The 21,494-nt window shown below is 39.5% G+C and overlaps 3 protein-coding genes across 3 annotated transcripts; 2 read left to right on the forward strand and 1 right to left on the reverse strand.

Annotated features, from left to right (window-relative positions):
• The first annotated feature begins 2,836 nt into the window (after window positions 1-2,836).
• LOC147325975 (uncharacterized) lies at window positions 2,837-4,032 on the forward strand. Its single transcript, XM_086302558.1, has one exon. The coding sequence runs from the start codon at window positions 2,987-2,989 to the stop codon at window positions 3,656-3,658; it is 672 nt and encodes a 223-aa protein (XP_086158684.1). The 5' UTR covers window positions 2,837-2,986; the 3' UTR covers window positions 3,659-4,032.
• A 2,104-nt stretch (window positions 4,033-6,136) lies between these two features.
• Window positions 6,137-8,780, forward strand: LOC147325976 (zinc finger MYM-type protein 1-like). Its single transcript, XM_086300779.1, has 3 exons — window positions 6,137-6,794; window positions 7,219-7,333; window positions 7,541-8,780. Exons 1-3 carry the CDS (start codon window positions 6,259-6,261, stop codon window positions 8,066-8,068), a joined length of 1,179 nt encoding a protein of 392 aa, XP_086156905.1. The 5' UTR covers window positions 6,137-6,258; the 3' UTR covers window positions 8,069-8,780.
• A 1,186-nt stretch (window positions 8,781-9,966) lies between these two features.
• On the reverse strand, window positions 9,967-11,239 carry LOC147325977 (uncharacterized). The gene has a single exon (XM_086302559.1). It carries the CDS (start codon window positions 11,164-11,166, stop codon window positions 9,967-9,969), a length of 1,200 nt encoding a protein of 399 aa, XP_086158685.1. The 5' UTR covers window positions 11,167-11,239.
• Between the last annotated feature and the right edge of the window lie 10,255 nt (window positions 11,240-21,494).

Consider the following 21,494-nt stretch of genomic DNA (forward strand, 5'->3'; position numbering starts at 1 on the left):
TAGGTGGTAAAAGAAGAGGTCAGCAGGAAGATGGCGAAGAGCGACCAAAGACCAAGAAAAAGAGGCAGTCAGGCAAAGATGAAGAGTATTATATCCCTTACAGACCTAAAGACTTTGACTCTGAGAGAGGGTGAGGCATTAAACTGTTGCATCTGTTTCTTTAAAAAATGTGAATGGCTTTGTGTTTTATGCTGTTTTGTCCTGTGTTATGCGTCGACAGGTTGAGTCTCGGTGGAGAGGGCAGTGCTTTTGAACAGCAGGCCTCTTCAGCTGTCCTTGATCTCATGGGAGATGAAGGCGATCGCCTTAACCAGCAGAAGAAAATGATGAAATGGTACAAATTTCCCTATGTTTGACTCAGTATCCACCAAATGGTCATTTCAAACTATAATTTAAAGTCTTTTTTCCCCCTTCTTTTTTTAGGGACCGTAAGAGGAAGCGTTTTGTGAGAGAAACGGGAAAAGAAGACCAGAAGAAGAAGATCAAAACAGACAGCGGTCAGGTTATCAGTAACAAGAAGAACAGGAAGAACTTGTATCCTTCCAACAAAAAGCTTCTCTGTGTGCTGCTCTCAATGACTCTCTTCTCTACTCCTATGACAATATTAAGCTGTACTGTGAAGATGTTGTATCACTTGACAACATGTCAGTTATGAGGAGTGGAAGAAAAAATACAAGATTGATGATACAGGATCTGGATCAGATGGAGAAACAGGCGGAGGAGGCAGGAAGCCAGCAAGAGGTAGGAAGGCATCAAAATGAATAGCACAAACATGTTAAATATAGACCATCAGCCACCATGTTTTAACTCAACTCTAAAGGTAAATACTTCAAGTCCCTCTTCCAGCCTTGCGAGCTATAACCTCCAACCTCTTTGTTGTGTCGTGCCTCTCCCAGGTCGTGGCCGTGGCCGACGAGGTCCAAACGTACAGAGCTCCGGTGACCACAAAGCACGCTCGGAGCTGAAAACAAAGGATCAGATCATGAAGCAGCGCAAGAAAAAGCAGAAGCACCAGTTCCTGCAGGGCGGGGGGATGAGGAAGCTCCGCTCCAAGAACAAAAAGTGGCTCGGAGAAGTTAAAAAGTCAGGTTTTGGAAGGGGTGGCCATAAGAAAGGCAAGCTGAGGAAGAAACTGTGAGGAGGACAGAGGGTTGATGGTGTGGAGGACATCACGAGGAACTGGGTGATAAGCGTCAGAATCATCTGAGATCATCACCAAAGATTTTCCTGGCGCTTTGTGTGACTGTAGATTAAGGAGAAAATGATTTGTGCATCTTTACACTGCAGAAATGCACGTCACTTCTTCCTTGATGGCCTGCTGAACTCTGCGTTTGCCACAGAGTGATGTTTAATTATGATCCACTAACCTGGATTTACTACTTGTAAGCATGTTGGCAGTCTAATAAAAGTGTTTTGGAGTACTGAAATATGTCTTATCAAAATGGTAAAATACAGATATTAAATATTGTGTGCTTAATTTGCAGTTAGTTTCAAAAATCGTCTCACCCATCTTTTCTTAAAATAAGAGGTGCTCTATAAAAATGACACTAAATTCTGTAAACGTGCTCTATTTGCAATTATTTATCATTACTGTTGTCCAAGTGGTCTCATTTCAAAGTTGAAAGCGAGCATCGGAACGGGCAAGAAAGGCGACTTTTAATTGACTTTGAATGTGTTGTGGTTACTGATATCAGATGGGCTGGGTTGAGAAACTGGCTTAGAATTCCTCTTGCCTTCAGCATGGCCACGCCCCTCTGACTTCTGCAATCAACAAGGCATTTTTACCCAGGGAAATGTTTATTTCGCTTTTCAGTTTGGACTGTTCTCTGTAAATTCCTGAGAAAATTTGAGAAGATCAGGAGTGTCTGAAAAACGTAAAACAGTCCATCTGTCACCAACAGCAATGCTGCCTTCAAAGTCACTTAAATCAACTTTTTTTTTCTGGCATGTGATTGGCTGATTAGATATTTGCATTCAGAAGCAGCTGAATAGGTTAGTGGATAGTGGGTCTGTATTGTGTTATTGTATATTGTTTTTTCCAGTTATTGCTCTGGTATAGAAGTTTTTTTTCTTTAAGTAATTTAGTAATTCTAACATCTCCGCTTATGTGAAGTGTAGACCTAATAGTAAACATCATTTACATGTCCAGTTTTCAAATATTTTTAATCTTGTCTGGTAAAGTTTTCTTTTTTTTGTAATTCACTTACATTTAGGGAAGGAAAGTTTGAAGAAAGGAAATTTGACGTGTATGTTCTAAGATAACGGTGACATTGACGACCTTTATTATAACTGTATTGGGCATGTTCACTTAACCAACAAAAATAACAAACCAACAAAATAAGAAAGAGAATTAATGTTTTATAAAAAGAAACAATGACCAAGCCATCAGTTACTTTATATGCCTACAATATCCACATCCCGTTCCCAAAAAGTCAGTGGTCTCCTGTCTGAATGACTACTGTCCTGTTGCACTGACATCCGTCATCATGAAGTGCCTGGAGCGGCTGGTCAAAGGTCACATCTGCTCCTCCCTCCCTGACACACTGGACCCTCTTCAGTTTGCCTATCGGACAAACAGAGCCACAGAGGATGCCATCGCCCTGGCAACGCACACCACCCTCACTCACCTGGAGAAAGGGAATACATATGCAAGGATGCTCTTCATCGACTACAGCTCGGCATTTAACACCATCATCCCCTCAAAACTTGCCGCGGAGCTCGTCGACCTTGGGCTGGAAACACCTATCTGCAGATGGATTCTAAACTTCCTCACAAACAGGCCCCAGGTGGTGAAAGTTGGTAAGCACACCTCCTCACCACTCATCCTAAACACAGGTACGCCACAGGGTTGTGTGCTTAGCCCCCTCCTATATTCCCTGACTGTGTTGCTAAACACGAGTCCAACATCATCATCAAGTTTGCGGATGACACAACCATCATAAGCCTCATCACAGGCAATGATGAGACGGCCTATAGAGAGGAGGTGATGGCACTGTACGAGTGGTGTCTGGAAAATAACCTGACTCTCAACATCAGCAAAACTAGAGAAATGATAGTGGACTACCGGAAACGACCAGTCAGAGAACACCAGCCCAGCCACATCAACGGTGTCAAGGTCGAAAGGGTCAGCAGCTTCAAGTTCCTTGGAGTCAACATCACAGAGGACTTCTCCTGGACCCTTCACACAGACACTGCTATCAGGAAAGCTCGCCAGCGGCTTTATTTCCTGAGGAGGCTGAGGAAGTTTGGCATGAACGCCAACATCACCTCAAATTTTTACAGGTGTGCAATTGAGAGCTTGCTGACCAGCTGCATCACAGTTTGGTACAAAAGCTGCTCTGCCAGCAGCCGTAAATCACTACAGAGGGTGGTGAAGACAGCAGAGCACATCACTGGCACGAGGCTTCCTGCCATTCAGGACATTTATCTTCAGCGATGCCTCCGTAAAGCACACAGCATCATCAAGGACCACAGCCACCCAGCACATCAGCTGGCGTTACAGACGTTACAGGAGTCTGTCTGCTCGGACTACAAGACTACAAAACAGTTTTTACCACCAAGCCATACGACACCTCAACCACAACACTTAAACCCACACAACACAGTCCACAGGACGCACTCAGAAGCTACCCTACAGCTTCACAAGTACTCTGTTTAATCTGCACTGGTCACTCCACTTTATTGTTATTGATATTTATATTTAAAAGTGCAATACTGTGATTTTCTGCTGCTCATTCCTGTGCAATATCCCATCTGCCCTCCCGTCATATTTCTTTTCAAGATTTTCTTATTTAATCACTAGTGTACATATATTTATATTTATAGATACATATATATTTAGTCATCTTTTCTCTTTTACCATGTCTCTCTAATATTTTGCTCCTTACTATTTTTCTATTTTTTTTTATTATTTTATTATATTTTCTTATACTGTACCATGCTGCTGAGTGACTGCTGCTCGTCAAACACATTTCATTGCAATGTTGACCCTGTGCTAACTTGCATATGACAAATAAAACTGAAAACTGAACTAAAACGGATTTATTTTTATTAATAAAATTGGAAATGTAAGATATTACTAGATAAATTTACAAAAGAAATTTTAACAGTGTGGATTTTAGTATCTGCTTTTTCTCTATTATTTATTGTATATATATTTTTTTACATTAAGTCAATTGATTAAAAAAAGGTTTATTTTTTCAATTTCTCTATTGTCCCACAAGGGGAAATTAGTTTAGCAGCAGGATATAAATAAACAGAACAATACTATAAAATAATAATGACAATAATAGTGATAGAAAGTCCAAGGACAGTTATTTGCCATTGAGGAGACAAGATGCAGTGGGGATAAAAGAGACCTGGAGTCTTTTAGTCTTCCTCACAGGTACGCTAAAACGGCGGCCGGAAGGCAACAACTCAAACTCACTGTGAAGTGAATGGTTCAAACAATTAATAATAGAAAGCGCCTTTCTAAGCACATTTCTATTGTAAATGGCCAAAAGTCCATCTTGCCAGCGCCCTGAAATTTTGCTAACAGTTTTTACCAGAAGTCCCAACTGATTCTTATTCTTCACCGTCAGGTTACCAAACCAGGCAGCGATACAAAAAGACATCACAGATTCGATAAAACGTCTATAAAACAAAGACAACATCTCAGATGAGACATTAAAAGATCTCATTTTCCTTAAAAAGAACAATCTTTGTTGAACTTTTTTAGTAGTGGCATCAGCATGAGATTCAAAACACAGTTTATGGTCAAGTACCACACCTAGAAATTTATAACTCTCAACGATCCCAATATCAGCAGTTTTAATGATAGTGGGTGATGAGCTATAAAAGGACTTCCTAAAATCAGTAATCATGTCTTTAGTTTTTGACACATTAAGTGAAAGGAAGGACTCATCACACCAATTCACAAAATCATCTACAACCTGTCCATGGCCTGACTCGTCCCCCACTAGAAGGCTGACGATCACTGTGTCGTCAGCAAACTTCAGGATGTGTCTGTTCGTGAAATTGCTGCGACACTCATTCGTGTACAGAATGGACAGAAGGGGAGAGAGGCAGCAACCCTGGGGTGATCCAGTAGAGGAGGTGAGCACATCAGAAAATACATGATTCACCCTCACGCATTGTGACCTATGAGTCAGAAAGTCTGTCACCCAGCCGACCAGACTAGTGTCAAGCTTGAAATGATTGTAAAGCCTGTCAGCAAGTAAGAAGGGTTGAATTGTATTGAATGAAAGTCAGCAAATAATAATCTTGCATGGGTGTGGGGCAGTGGCGGCTGGCCCATAGGGGGCGCTCGGGCTCCGCCCCCCCAAATGTGGAGGAGTAAAAATATATATTTTTAAAAAATTCATCAATGATAGTTTTACTATGTGTGTGCCCATATACAGCCAGGCGTATTTTAACATTTTCACCAGCTGACTCATTAAAGTTCAACCAACAAACGGTGTTTTTCTTCTTCTGGGGCGCTCGTCAAAGCGCCCTTGATATGCAGCGAAATAGCCTATCATTAAATGGTTGCCAGGGGAAAATAATAAATATTTGACCTATCAGCGTCGCTGAATTAAATGGTTTGGGGGCGCTTAAAATTGCGCCCCTGCAGAAAACGTGAAAGCTCACGAGTTCATATGGACAACAGTGTAAAGCTAGCTGTGCTAGGGAAAACTAGCATAGCGGCGCAGCTAGATGATGGACATCGGATTGCTTTAAGAAGGCACAACGAAGAGGTAGATAAAAACCGTCATATTTTATCTAAAATCATCGATTGTATTAAGTTTTGTGGTGCTTTTGAGCTAGCAATGCGGGGACATGATGAAAGTGATTCCTCAGACAATCCAGGGATTTTTAGAGGTTTAGTCGACTTGATGGCATCAATTGATCACGACTTGAGGCAACACCTTGAAAATGCTACTGTATTTAAAGGCACCTCGAAAACAGTCCAGAACGAGATCCTGGATTGCATGTTGGCAGTTCTGAGAGAAAGGATCGTGGAAGAAGTAAAGGCAGCGAAGTTTTTAGCCATTCAAGCTGATGAAACCACTGACATTTCTACACACTGTCAGTTAGTCATGGTGCTAAGATACATTGACCAACGAAACCGTATTCAAGAGCGTTTTTTTTTAATTCATCAAGCTACCCAATGCTTGTGCAGATGCAATAGCCAGTGCCTTATCGGAGAGGCTGCGCTTCATCCTCCCCCAGGGACAAGAGAGAAAGTTGATCGCCCAGGCCTACGATGGGGCCGCTGTAATGAGGGGTACCACTGGAGGAGTGCAGCGTAAGATACAGGACATTTATGCTAACGCTCACTACGTACATTGTTATGCCCATCAGTTAAACCTGGTAATGCAACAAGCAACCTCCCACATCCCTCAAATCAGTCACTTTTTTTCCGACATAGCAGGATTCGCTTCTTTTTTTACTAAATCGAGCAAGAGGACTGCAGTGCTTGACGAGGTGGTGGCGCACCGACTTCCAAGTGCATCGGCAACCCGTTGGAACTTCAACAGTCGTGCTGTGAATACAGTGTATGAACATAAAGACGATCTGGTGAGGTGTTTTCAGACCATCCGTAACAGTGAAGGATTTGATGCCCCTACAAAGAGAGATGCCGGTGGTTTCGTGAGAATGCTGGAAGACGAAGCTTTCTGTTTTTTCCTGGCCTTGTTTCACAAGATAATGCCACATGTAGACATGCTGTATAACCACCTACAGAAGAGAAACATCGATTCTGTCACCATCGCAGGGATCACCCAGACATTCATCAGCCGCATGCAGGCTATCAGGTAGGCATAAAAGCATAAATATGTAACCTAGAATAAATGTTAATTATCTATGCATAGATTCTATCAAATTCTCTGCATATATTCTGTGTTCTGTGATTTAAATGTTTAATGGAATTCAGATAATTTTGATTTATATCAGCCTTTGAAGTAATTTTATGAAAAATATTTGATTAAGTATATTTGATGAAGTATATTCCCAGTAATGATTTGATGTAGCCTATACCATAGGCTATTTCCTGAAATTATGGCCAGGGCCTTTATTTACTTGCACTGGTTTTCCCCCAGCCATTAAACCAGGTCCGGTTATTAATTAAATCCGGTAATTCCCGGTAATTAGAACACAACCTTTGTTTGGTTTGTGTTTGGTTAATATATCCCTATTCAGTTTTCAGAAGCCATTAATGAAACTTATGTATTGGATCAGGGAGGCACTTCCTAATCTGGTTGTGGATGAGGAGTACAGGGGACCTGTTCAAGACCCACCCACAAAGAGACGGAGAACATTGGGGGAAGACAGGCAACACCATTTGGCACTGGAGGTAAGCACTAGCTGCTTGGTCTGATTTAAATCGGATCATCAGATAAAATCTAATGACGATGCTGTCAGATGTCATTTGATATAGTGGTCATGACTGTTTTGTTTTGTTATGGACAGATTTTTTTTTTCAGAATAATGATTAACATGAGACATGTGCCAAAGTCTTACCACTGAATCTAACTCTTACCAATTATATATTATTGGATAGGTGTGCGACACCATTATGAGCCATGCCAAGGAGAGGTTTTCTTTCACCAAGCACCTTGTCAGCGCCACTCTGTTGCAAGGAGACTTGTTCCAACAACACAGCAAAAATTTTCCAGATGCAGCACTACAAACCACAGTGGAAGCCTATCCCTCATTGGACAAAGCCAGACTTAAAACAGAACTGTCCCTGATCTACGACAACGAGGAGTTTCAGAGTTGTAGTGGTGCGCTGGCGCTCTATCAGGTTCTGATGGAAAACAACCTTCAAGACACATTCACCGAAACTGTAAGTCTTCTTAACATCCTCATCACCACACCAATGACAACATCAGAATCGGAGAGGTGTTTCTCTACTTTAAAGAGGATAAAAACTTTCCTGAGAAACAATATGGCTCAGGATCGGCTCAACGCTCTGGCTATGCTGTCCATAGAGAAAAAACTCACACAAGAACTTCCTGATTTCAACACCAGGGTCATCGAGAAATTTGCCACTCAGAAAGACAGACGAGCAAAGTTCTTGTACAAATAAGAACCCTTAACCATATTTACTCTCTTTCTCCATCCCTCTCTCTTTCTCTCTTTAGCCCACCCCCCCAATCAGTTTACAGTTGTTGTTTTCAATAGTTATTTTTCATTCATTCAAAAAAAAAAAAAAAAATCTGTTCATGTTCATTTTTACAAATCTATACAAATGGCCAGAATATGGTTGTTCATTTTAAATTTAAATTAAAATTGTGTTGTTTGATGTACTCATTAAATGGGTCATTTTAGTCGATATCATAAAAATTGCCCCCCCTGAGATTTTTTTCAGGAGCCGCCACTGCTAGAAATACACCATCACGTGATGCATACTTCTACGGTTATGAGCCGAGTTACGCCGTGTGGCAAGTTTTGTGGGGTGCTTTTTTGATATTTAATGGATCGATTACATTTTTTATTTCTCACCGATATCTGATCCAGTAATTTGGGTCAGTATCGGACTGATACCGATACGTAATATCGGATCGGTCCATCTCGGCTAGTGACACTCGGCTAGTGGACAAATTCAGCAAGCAGAGAGAAGACCGAGCTGCAGAAAGCAGGCTGCAGCAGCCAACCAACCCCACCACTACTGCTGACTGCGACATTACAGAAAAGGTTGAGAGTGATTTAAAAGTAAGCATGGGTGAAGTATTGCTTCTTTCTTTCTTCCCTGGATTGCTGTAGTTGCAGGTTTACATCAGTTTCATTAAGGATTAAGCACACATTGAACTCCAGGAAATCATAAATGAAAGTGTGGATATTACCTGTCCACAGATTCATGGTGACTAACTGCTCTTTTAACTGTTTGGTGACTTTGCTTTGTTTGGCGATTGTAGAAATGGTTTACATGAGCTTATAGCTGAGATTCAGAGGTTTCTACAGCTCTTATATTTCTGACCTCTTGTTATAACCGATTAAATGCGATCTCCTCCCTTTTGCCCCCATTTTTGGTGGTGTGGGTGCAAATGATCAGGCATGACATTCTCAAAATAAATCAGATAAGATACTGCAAATAATTATTTCTGCATTTGTGCGATTGAAATGAATTGAAAATGTGTATGCAATGATACAGTTTTAAAGATTTGGCCTAAATAATTTTTCGAGTGAATGAGCCTAAACATGATGACCTAACCAGTGACACCGTGTCACCGGTGACACACACACACACACACACACACACACACACACACACACACACACACACACACACACACACACACACACACACACACACACACACACGTATGACTTTGCCGGTCTCAGCTGAAACAATTTCAGTGTTTCAAACCATGTTCCAGGATTTTTCCTTCACCATTTATGAGGTTTCAAGAAGAAGATGATATGAATGTTTGAAAAAGTTATAGATGAAAAGATTCGATGAAAAATACTCAAAGGATAAATTCAATTGTTTATTGTTTTATGAATAAGTTGAAAAAGAAAAAGTTAAACAAGTAAATAAAGAAACAAGGTAAAATGAAGTAAGAACAAAACGTTAAGAAGTAAATAATGAAACAAGGTAAAATGAAGTAAGAACAAAACGTTAAGAAGTAAATAATGAAACAAGGTAAAATGAAGTAAGAACAAAACGTTAAGAAGTAAATAATGAAACAAGGTAAAATGAAGTAAGCACAAAACGTTAACAAGTAAATAATGAAACAAGGTAAAATGAAGTAAGAACAAAAAGTTAAGAAGTAAATAATGAAACAAGGTAAAATGAAGTAAGAACAAAACGTTAACAAGTAAATAATGAAACAAGGTAAAATGAAGTAAGAACAAAACGTTAAGTAAATAATGAAACAAGGTAGAGGAGAGAAAACCCCAACAATCCCCTCTGAGCACGCACTAGGCGACAGTGGGGAGGAAAAACTGCCTTTAAACGGGCAGAAACCTCCGGCAGAACCAGGCTCAGGAGGGGACAGTCAACTGCCGGGACTGGTTGGGGAGGTGAACAGAGGTGGAGCAAGACGAGGCTACACCTGCTGAGGAAGCAGTAGAGTTCCTCCTCCAGGGCCAGCGGAAGCGTTTGTTCTTCTTTTTCATGCAGTTTTCTACAAGAGCTTTTTTTTCCAGGATGAGGGTTCTCAACTCATCGATGGTTTCTACGTTTTGTTTCTCAAGCTTCTTGCATGTTTTCTCCACCTCTTCCAAGGTTGCTTGTTTTTCTTCAAGCTTTTCCCTGAGCTCTTCGGATGTTTCCTCCTGCATTATCTTGTCCTTGTGCATGTCTGCGTTTCTCTGTTGTACTTCTTTGTACATGTCTTGTAGCTCCTCATTTCTTTTGTGGATATCTTGGAGCGTACGCTGCAGGTCGTCATGTATGTTGTCTTGTTCTTGCTTTTGCGCCTGCATTTCAGTGTGTTTGCGCTTCAAGTTGTTGTATTCCAACAATATCCCCTTAGTGAGCTCGGAGTTGTTTCTCGCCATTTGCTCCATCCTTTTCTGCATGTGCGAGCATTGTTTGTCCAGTTTTTCTTTTTCCCCTTCTAGTTGCTTTTTCTCTTGAAGAAGGTCTTTGTTTTGGCGCAGAGTATCATCCACCTTCTCTTTCAGCATTCTGTATTTTTCCTCCGTGACTTTGAGTTTGTGCTCCATGTCTCTTTGCCTTTTCTCCTGTTCTTCCTTCTGTTGGAGGATTTCTTTATTTTTTTTCACAGCTTCATCGAAGTTTGTTTGGAGCAGCCGATTCATTTGGTCCATATATTGGAGATCCCATTCTGTCTTCTCAACCGTAGCTTTGCTGTCTCTAAGCTGGTTGGACATCTCCTTTAGTTCCACGCTCTTTTGCTTGTTTTCCTTAATTAGGAAGACAATCTGCTCTCGGGCTTGTCCAAACTTGATTCCCCAACCCTCATTAATAATATTTATGTCGGGCTGGCGTTTTTGTCTTTCTTCCAGGTTCTTATTTTGCGCTTCCATCTGTCTACACTTCTCCTCCAGTTGAAGTTTCTCTTCTTCAATCTGTTGAATTTTATTCTGGAGATGGTAGTTTTCCTTCCTACTGTCATGTAATGCCCTTTGGACGGCTAAGAGGTCACTTGGCTGGCCACGACAGGAAGGAGAAGCGGCGTAATCTTTTTGCCTTGGTTGGTGTCTTGTTGGATACATGTTGAAGGTTGTACACGACAACTCTGAAAAGGTTTCCAAAAGTTTCTGTGGTGAACGCGTGAAGGCTGCAAACACAAATGCTGCGAAGACACGAACTAAAAAACTGCTGTGTGTCACCCCTGTTTAAGGAAAAACTTCAAAGGATCGTGTAGTGACATCATAACTCCGTGAGCCAATGAGATTGTCATGTGACATTTTGGAATGGAGATATTTTTTTTTAAACCGTTTTCAAATTTAACTTAATATTTGACTGTTTCTTAACTGACCTGTTTAGCTGATTAAGAAATGAATTGAAACGAGCATCACTAACGTTATATAACAGACAACAGAAAAAAAACAGTTTTTTTCTAAGTAATAGAGGTATAATACATTTTTTTAAATTTTTTTTTAAATTATCCTACTTTTTATAAGAGGGAACATTATTTAAAGAATATGTATTTAATTGGAAAACTCTCTATTCGTCTAAAGGCTATAACAAGAAAGGTGAGCTTCCTGCTCAAAAATGAAATGACCAAAATAAATGGAGCATTTCTCTGCAATTACAAAGTCTGTGTAAACAATCTTGGTTTCAAAATAAGGCTAATGCTGGTGAGATGTCATCACAGGTGTAAATATTACTGCAGATGTTACTATGTCAAAGTTTCACAACTGTCTTATGTTTATTTATGTAGGCAAGACCTACTTTTCACTTCTTTCCTTTGCTATATGTTCTTGAGTGTATTAGTTTGCCAGCAGCACGAACATGTACTAGTGTCAATAATAATAGTACGGTGGATTAGAAAACCTGCTCACAAGTTGAATAAACACCCAGGATTGTTGCAGAATTTTCATTCAAAACCAATATTTGAGTCAAAATGAGAAAGTTGTTTGTGCTGTCTGATGAAGAAGAAGCAAAATAAAGTGCAGTTTTGATGTAGATGATGTTGTATACAAACTAGAAGAGGAAGATAGTAGGATCTCTGTATCATGCTGTGTCACTTTGTACCATGTAATTCTTTCTATTTCCACCAGGGGGTGTTTTCAGAAGTGGTAGGTGGTAAAAGAAGAGGTCAGCAGGAAGATGGCGAAGAGCGACCAAAGACCAAGAAAAAGAGGCAGTCAGGCAAAGATGAAGAGTATTATATCCCTTACAGACCTAAAGACTTTGACTCTGAGAGAGGGTGAGGCATTAAACTGTTGCATCTGTTTCTTTAAAAAATGTGAATGGCTTTGTGTTTTATGCTGTTTTGTCCCGTGTTATGCGTCGACAGGTTGAGTCTCGGTGGAGAGGGCAGTGCTTTTGAACAGCAGGCCTCTTCAGCTGTCCTTGATCTCATGGGAGATGAAGGCGATCGCCTTAACCAGCAGAAGAAAATGATGAAATGGTACAAATTTCCCTATGTTTGACTCAGTATCCACCAAATGGTCATTTCAAACTATAATTTAAAGTCTTTTTTCCCCCTTCTTTTTTTAGGGACCGTAAGAGGAAGCATTTTGTGAGAGAAACGGGAAAAGAAGACCAGAAGAAGAAGATCAAAACAGACAGCGGTCAGGTTATCAGTAACAAGAAGAACAGGAAGAACTTGTATCCTTCCAACAAAAAGCTTCTCTGTGTGCTGCTCTCAATGACCCTCTTCTCTACTCCTATGACAATATTAAGCTGTACTGTGAAGATGTTGTATCACTTGACAACATGTCAGTTATGAGGAGTGGAAGAAAAAATACAAGATTGATGATACAGGATCTGGATCAGATGGAGAAACAGGCGGAGGAGGCAGGAAGCCAGCAAGAGGTAGGAAGGCATCAAAATGAATAGCACAAACATGTTAAATATAGACCATCAGCCACCATGTTTTAACTCAACTCTAAAGGTAAATACTTCAAGTCCCTCTTCCAGCCTTGCGAGCTATAACCTCCAACCTCTTTGTTGTGTCGTGCCTCTCCCAGGTCGTGGCCGTGGCCGACGAGGTCCAAACGTACAGAGCTCCGGTGACCACAAAGCACGCTCGGAGCTGAAAACAAAGGATCAGATCATGAAGCAGCGCAAGAAAAAGCAGAAGCACCAGTTCCTGCAGGGCGGGGGGATGAGGAAGCTCCGCTCCAAGAACAAAAAGTGGCTCGGAGAAGTTAAAAAGTCAGGTTTTGGAAGGGGTGGCCATAAGAAAGGCAAGCTGAGGAAGAAACTGTGAGGAGGACAGAGGGTTGATGGTATGGAGGACATCACGAGGAACTGGGTGATAAGCGTCAGAATCATCTGAGATCATCACCAAAGATTTTCCTGGTGCTTTGTGTGACTGTAGATTAAGGAGAAAATGATTTGTGAATCTTTACACTGCAGAAATGCACGTCACTTCTTCCTTGATGGCCTGCTGAACTCTGCGTTTGCCACAGAGTGATGTTTAATTATGATCCACTAACCTGGATTTACTACTTGTAAGCATGTTGGCTGTCTAATAAAAGTGTTTTGGAGTACTGAAATATGTCTTATCAAAATGGTAAAATACAGATATTAAATATTGTGTGCTTAATTTGCAGTTAGTTTCAAAAATCGTCTCGCCCATCTTTTCTTAAAATAAGAGGTGCTCTATAAAAATGACATTAAATTCTGTAAACGTGCTCTATTTGCAATTATTTATCATTACTGTTGTCCAAGTGGTCTCATTTCAAAGTTGAAAGCGAGCATCGGAACGGGCAAGAAAGGCGACTTTTAATTGACTTTGAATGTGTTGTGGTTACTGATATCAGATGGGCTGGGTTGAGAAACTGGCTTAGAATTCCTCTTGCCTTCAGCATGGCCACGCCCCTCTGACTTCTGCAATCAACAAGGCATTTTTACCCAGGGAAATGTTTATTTCGCTTTTCAGTTTGGACTGTTCTCTGTAAATTCCTGAGAAAATTTGAGAAGATCAGGAGTGTCTGAAAAACGTAAAACAGTCCATCTGTCACCAACAGCAATGCTGCCTTCAAAGTCACTTAAATCAACTTTTTTTTTTTTGGCATGTGATTGGCTGATTAGATATTTGCATTCAGAAGCAGCTGAATAGGTTCGTGGATAGTGGGTCTGTATTGTGTTATTGTATATTGTTTTTTTCAGTTATTGCTCTGGTATAGAAGTTTTTTTTTCTTTAAGTAATTTAGTAATTCTAACATCTCCGCTTATGTGAAGTGTAGACCTAATAGTAAACATCATTTACATGTCCAGTTTTCAAATATTTTTAATCTTGTCTGGTAAAGTTTTCTTTTTTTTGTAATTCACTTACATTTAGGGAAGGAAAGTTTGAAGAAAGGAAATTTGACGTGTATGTTCTAAGATAACGGTGACATTGACGACCTTTATTATAACTGTATTGGGCATGTTCACTTAACCAACAAAAATAACAAACCAACAAAATAAGAAAGAGAATTAATGTTTTATAAAAAGAAACGATGACCAAGCCATCAGTTACTTTATATGCCTACAATATCCACATTTATTTTTATTAATAAAATTGGAAATGTAAGATATTACTAGATAAATTTACAAAAGAAATTTTAACTTAGTGTGGATTTTAGTATCTGCTTTTTCTCTAATATTTATTGTATTTTCTTTTACATTAAGTCAATTGATTAAAAAAAGGTTTATTTATTTGTTTTTAAAAAGCACTAATCTTCGGGGGTTATATTCATAACTAATAGTATGTAGCAGACTTTTTTCACTCATCAGTGATGCGCTCTTTCTGTCACATGTGAGTGTTTTTTTTTTTTACTGTATTTCAATACATCATGTAATTTATTTCCTGCAGAAGATCCAACAGTCAATCATCCGACCAAAGAGACTTCTGTCATTCCTTCAGCTGCTTGGCAGGTGCAAAATATGACCACATGCGCAGCACAAGAAAGAGCAACACAACACTATCGAAGAGCAGGAGTCCATCTGGATGTGATTATAATGCTCCTGTTGTTTCGGGATGATATGGATACATACCATAATAAGTTACCCATTTATTCATTGCTGCTGGCTCCTGACTCATGAAGACTTGAGGCTTTCAGTTGTCTGTGTGAAAGCAGCTGAAGATGAAGAACAATTGATTGGTACAAACACAACAGAGTAACCATGGAGATGGAGCACTGTCATAGTTCCCAGTAGTGGGCTCTTTATATCACACCCGTTTATAGATCTTTGTGTTTAATGCACTTTTTATAACAGAAGCCAAAACTGAACTTGGCACTCGTGTTGTGATTTAAATCCTGAATGCATTTAATTTGTTAGTAAAACTTTTAGGCTCAGTTACTTGAGAGAGAGAGAAAATAAGGCTGCATATAATTTACCAACTAAAGCAGTGCATACAATATAAAATCTAGCTAAACAATTAACTCAAATAAAATGCATTATATGTCTACATTGAATGTAGCATGTACAAACGTGATTATGCAATATGAAGAAAATATAAGCAATTGTCCATTAACCTTATTTTTACATGCACACACATCTACAAATATTTATTTTGGGCTTTGCAACATGATCATATTCTAGAAAATGTAGATGTATTTGCAGATATTATTATTCATTGTATGTGTATACTTACATGTATATGCACAATAACCATGTACACTGTGTGGAATTTATCTTGTCTATTCAACTCACAATCAGCACATCATAGATATAACGGGGCATAAAAGCCATTCATGCACTTACATACAAAAAGGGGACTTTTAGAATTAAATAAGATCTTTATATTTGTATTAAAAGAACGATTAAAATGAGGCTTACAAAAGTGTGTCACTGGGCAAACTTAATCAATGTGTTATTAAAATTTTGCAGTCCACTGTTTACAGACCAATATTAAGTACCGAATAAAATGTACAGGCAGACAAACTAAACAATGAAGCAATTTAGAAAAAAAAAGTCAAGCTAACTAATCTCCACTTGCTCATAACCAGGAATATGTCTTACTGCATGGAGAATAACATCCAGACAAGGAATTTGAACTGTCTGTCTCCAAAGTATCTGGACTGGAGGAGAGAATGTTGCCTATGATATCAGTTAATCCCCATGCACAGATACTGAACCACAGCCTACCTTTTCTTCATATCCGCATCCTCTGTGAAACCATCCCTCACCCACCTTGTCTATCTCAAGTCCCCACTCCCCGTCCTGGCACTCTCTAGTGCTACAGCGGCTCTCCAGTCATCAGGAACGGCAGCTTTATCTTTGTTTAGAGTTCCCAGGACTAACACAGCATCCACTTGAGATATGACAAGAGCTTGAGCATCAGAGTGCTGCAAGTCATATAACACTAGGATGCATATGTTACACAGTTATACATATATGTGTTTAATTATAGAATTTGACATGCTGCTTTATTAAGCGTAGTTGATTTAAAGCTGCAATTTCTTTTTTTACATTTGTAGTTAGCTCTGCAAACTTTGAAGCAGTGCTGCTTATTATTTTGGCACTCAATCTGTTGCGTTCTGTCCTTCTTGATACTGTAAAGGATAGTCTGACTATTGTATTGTATTGTATTGTATTGTATTGTATTGTATTGTATTGTATTGTATTGTAAACTGTTCTATTGTAAAATACCCTAATAATAAATAAACAAATAAATAAATAAATAAATAAATAAATAAATATTAATGTTAATAAATGCAGTCTATTTAATTTAATCTATTTTTAATTAATATCTTAATTATTATATACAATTATTTTTATGTTACTTTAGTAATACTTTAAATGCATAGATGATGTGCAAAAGTAAAATAAATAACATATACAGAAATAAATGAGGTTAGGGAAACAAAATAGGCTAAATAAATAGAAAAAATATATATATAACATTTTGTAAAGTAATACCTACCTTTATTTTGATTATATTATTTGTTGTATTTAATGGCATAATATTTTACACATTGACTAATTTGGTTAGTTCTTTACTTATTTGTGATCTTGGCAGTTTTGGTCCTCCATATTTGATATCAGAACAATATATTTAGATTTTCTTTCCCCCATAGTTATCTCATTAATCTTAATCTTTTATCAGTGTAATTATCTCTTTGCAGATGTGTGTGTGTTTCATTCCTTCCCAAGCAGCCTTCTTTGCATGCAGTCTGGCTCTCTTCTCTATGTGCTCTCTCCAGTGATAAGATTGCTGCCCTTTCTCAGGCTATCGCTTACAAGGCAAAAGGCCACTTGTGGAATGACAGGGCCAACAGGACTGACATTAACCGCTCTCAGTAATTTTATTTTTCTATGGGGGGAAAAATGCCAACAACTCGTTAAAAGTATAACAACATGAATACCTTCAATGGGGAATTTTCTGTGAGTGTGTGTGACTGTTGTTGTTGTGTTCTTGTTTTATACAGCTTTCAGGGTCTGGCCTGGCAGACTGGGTGGAGCTGAGATGTTGTTGGGTCAAATGCTGGTTAGCTTGGTTTATTGTCAAATTATAATTACAGTGCTGTGGCTTTGTTTTGGAAACAGGCAGCCTATGAAGATGTTTGGAACAACCTGCTATGCAGATGCTTAAAGGGAACCTAAAATTAGCTTGATCACAAGGGAAGGACTGCAGGCTGTCTCGAGCCAGAAATGTCCTAATTAAAATAGAAAGGTCTGTTGGGATTGTGTGCCTGTAAGCCTTTTACTAAGACAAATAGGAACCAGATTGGCATCAAACCAATCTGAATGTCAAAAATCTGAAAGGACTGTGATGAAGTGTTACAAGCTGAAGTTCAGAAATGCGCTGCAGCAGTACCTATTGCAAGCATATTGTGAAAGGAAATACACTTCTTCAGATGCTTCTAAAATCTGTTTACACTTGCATCATATCAAATTGTGTAACAACAAATAAATGAGTTAAACAGCTTAGAATCCTTCATTCCTGATAATGGAAAACGTCTGAGCCCAATCACACTCGTAGCCCGGCTACAAACTGCACGTGCACTGTCTGACATGTCCTCTGCTTATCTTCAGATTATTAATCGTTATTTGGAAATATTTGAATGAAATGTCAGGAAAACAATTTGTCATCACCGCAGCAATGATTACTTTAATATGTCAGTGACTTTGTGGATTTGAAACATTAAACATTAACTGATGTATGACATAAGCTGTCTAAGCTGAATCCCTTCTTAAATTGCCTCAGTATATGCTCTCTGGAAAGACATGCCGTCTAAAATTCACGATCTTCCAATTGTTATGTACAGAAAATCTGTCACTGCCACAGAGCTGTGTCTCTGCTATGATCTGTTACTGCTGACAAGCTGTAAATCTGGGTGCACCCTCTGCAAAAAGGAAAGAGGCTTTCCAGCTAGGACAATTACATCTACAGCAAGCTGCTAGATGGTGTTTCCACTGCTCGCCTGTGTGCTATTATAGTAAAATGCAGCCAGTATGCAAAGCCTTTTCCCTGATTTGGATTTCTTTTTTTTTTTTATTACCCTCAGCATCTTCCAACATTCTCTTTATTTTGTGTCACTTTGACCACAAACGCTGAATATAGAGGTTGTTGGGTTGGTTGTGCGTGTTCCAACGTTGAATAGTTAGTTAAATATACAGTTGTAGGCCTTTGGAAATTAACAACACACGTCTGCTGCGAACACATACGTTTAGTTTGTGCACAATTAAGAGCATCTGCATTTTGATTTTTAGACCACTGTGCTTTGGAGAGGGGAAACATGCTGGCACGGAGCCACAGCTCATCATCCCATTGGAGTAGGACTCAGAGAGGGTTATTTTTGGGGATGTTCAGGTGCCTGGGTCCCCGTCAGAAAGCCCTTATAAAGAGGTCCTCTCTGGGTGGGTGGAAAGTGAGTTATCAACTCCACTGTCGCTTCTAGATGGGGCCGACTCGTTTGCATCTAGTCAACACCTTCCACCCCTCTCTGGCACAGAACCCGGCTCCCTAAAGTGACCAATGGCCCTGCACCTTTTTCCTTGCATACAATATCCCTCCCCATACCATCATTCATCTGTGGGTAAGCATTAAAAAAACTGCTTACCTACATTAGTTCAGAAGAGCCATTGTGGATTTGATTTCTTTAACTGCAGACTGTCAGTTTGTGCATTTGTATCCCTTTCAACAGTTAACTTCACGTCTATGCATCCTGATCCAGGTCATAAAGCCTTTTGCATTTGACTTAACATGTTGAAGAATAGCATAACCACATCTTTCCATCCTTTCCTCCCCCCTCTACCCTCCTCTCCTTTCCTTGTCTAAGGAATGTTTTCCTAGACTCTCTTTTCACCCTCTGTGAGCTGTCTGTCTCTCTGTGGTTCCACACTTCATTTGTCTTCCACAGGATCAGAGAAACAGTGAAAATCAAAATAATCACTGGACATTGAAGCAGTAGGATGCTTAAAGCAAACCATGGATAACAAGATGACAAAGTTTGTTAAGACAGAGGCTCTCGAGAATCTGGACAGTCCAGACAGTTGTTGTATCTGTTATCCATATTTATCAAGTTCTCGGTTTCTTTGTAAACGCTGAGCACATTCTCTTATATTCACATCATGAATATCTTGTGGTTCATGTTGTAGAGCTTCAAAACATTTGACTTGTGTAATTGTGTTTAGAGTTTTTGCACATTTTATTAAGTGATGAACATGAATTTGATACACATTTAACTTTTTAAAAAATTGAACTTTTTCTACATTTGTCTCTCTAATATTGCATATTATGAACTATAAAAAAAAGATTTTCAAGAAGTTTCTTTATATATTATATATATATCTTGAGATATTTTTAACCCCACCTTATAATAATATGATGTAAGACTAAACTAATACACTCAAGCTCTAGTATATGTTTTTACTTTACATTACTTTTTTGTGGTTAATGTTTTACAGGAAAGGATATCCACACATGCACATACACTCCTGCTATTACCTTAGTCACCAAAAGATGGCGGTATTACCATTGATGGCAGGTCAGACTCAGATGACTGAAAGTCATTTCTGTGAACCCCCACCGTGGCACAAGTTCTGGTTGTTTGTGAGTGATTTTAAAATGAGCACACGTTCAGGCACTGTCCAGTGTGGAAAGGTTTGTGTGTGAGGCCATTCATCAGGGATCCCTGAGAGCTAACAATATTTTGAAAAGTGGCCCCCAACTGTTCATTTGCAGTATGCACTTTGGGGTGTTTGCAGGAGTCTCCTGAAGCCTAATATTTGTACAGCCAGGTGCAGAGTTAAAAGGTTATATTCTTTACATCTGGTGTGTTGAGTAATATAGATGTAAAAGACAGAATGACTTAAAATTACAGTTATGGTGCCTGGAGAGGGGATGAGGAGTGCTGTAACCTTTTCCATAAGTTGAACTAAGGATTGTGATTGGTTAAAGACTATTTTCACATCTCTCACTCCCCCTTGCTTCCTCCCCTCGCCGTCACACCAGACCCTGGATGGCATGCAAGGCCCTGACCACCGCTGCAGCTTGGCGCCAAGAGGGTACAGTGTATGTGTGTATGTGGGTGTGTATGTGTGTGTGCTTGCGCGCATGCGTTGTATGCATGAGTCAGTTTTGAGGGCCGAGACCCCGGATATGTTGTGGAAGTGTCCAGTGGACAGGGGCCAGACAGGACACGACCTCCTGGAGGAAGCTCAGCCGACCCTATAGGCCAAATAACTATCAATCAACCCAATTTGTCCCGCCCCCAGCTGACCACTTCAAACGCACGGCAGGATCACACCCGTGGTCAGCTTTTTTTAATCTCTTGTATAAATGACCTCATTTTGTTTAGATCACTTCGTCAAATTGGGCGCTAGTAGAGCTCTAAATATTTAAAAATGGGCAGATTACAGGCAGTTATGTGTTGATTCACCAGAATTCAAGCTTTCTATGTAAAAGCAGAGTATGACATACGTCTGTATCAGTCACCTGTAACTGTTGGACACGATTATTTATTATTATTTTGAACTCCACTGTAATTTAGCAGGGGAACTTTCATTACTCCCAATTCACAGCAACTGCAGATCAAAGATTCTCCTCCTCTGCAGGCTGTCCAGGGTTGAGCCTACGCTTCGGACAAATGACCACCAGGTCAGAAACTCAGTTCCGCTGAGGGTAGAGGCCACGGGCCTGTACTGACCCTGGACTGATGCCACTGTGCTATGAACTGCTTCTTATGGCTTTCATTTTCAAACAAAGCAGTTTGGGTTACTCTGGGTTACGTTTTTGTTCTGCGGTGGCTGCACTGCTATGACAGCTTGGTAAAAAGTCAGCTTTTTATTATTTTCCTTATGCCACAGTTTTTACCCAATACTTTATATTTTATATTAATTGATGTTAATTTTGACATAAAAGTTAAAATAAAAACTTTGCTGCAAGATGTGGCCCACAGGTTTAGCACTATTCCTTCATTCAGGTAATTAC

Source organism: Aulonocara sp. 'chitande type north' Nkhata Bay, linkage group LG7 (assembly GCF_057382095.1).
Source record: "Aulonocara sp. 'chitande type north' Nkhata Bay isolate Kocher_YH1m ecotype deep benthic linkage group LG7, A_spYH_male_GT1.1, whole genome shotgun sequence".
Classification (NCBI taxonomy): domain Eukaryota; kingdom Metazoa; phylum Chordata; class Actinopteri; order Cichliformes; family Cichlidae; genus Aulonocara; species Aulonocara sp. 'chitande type north' Nkhata Bay.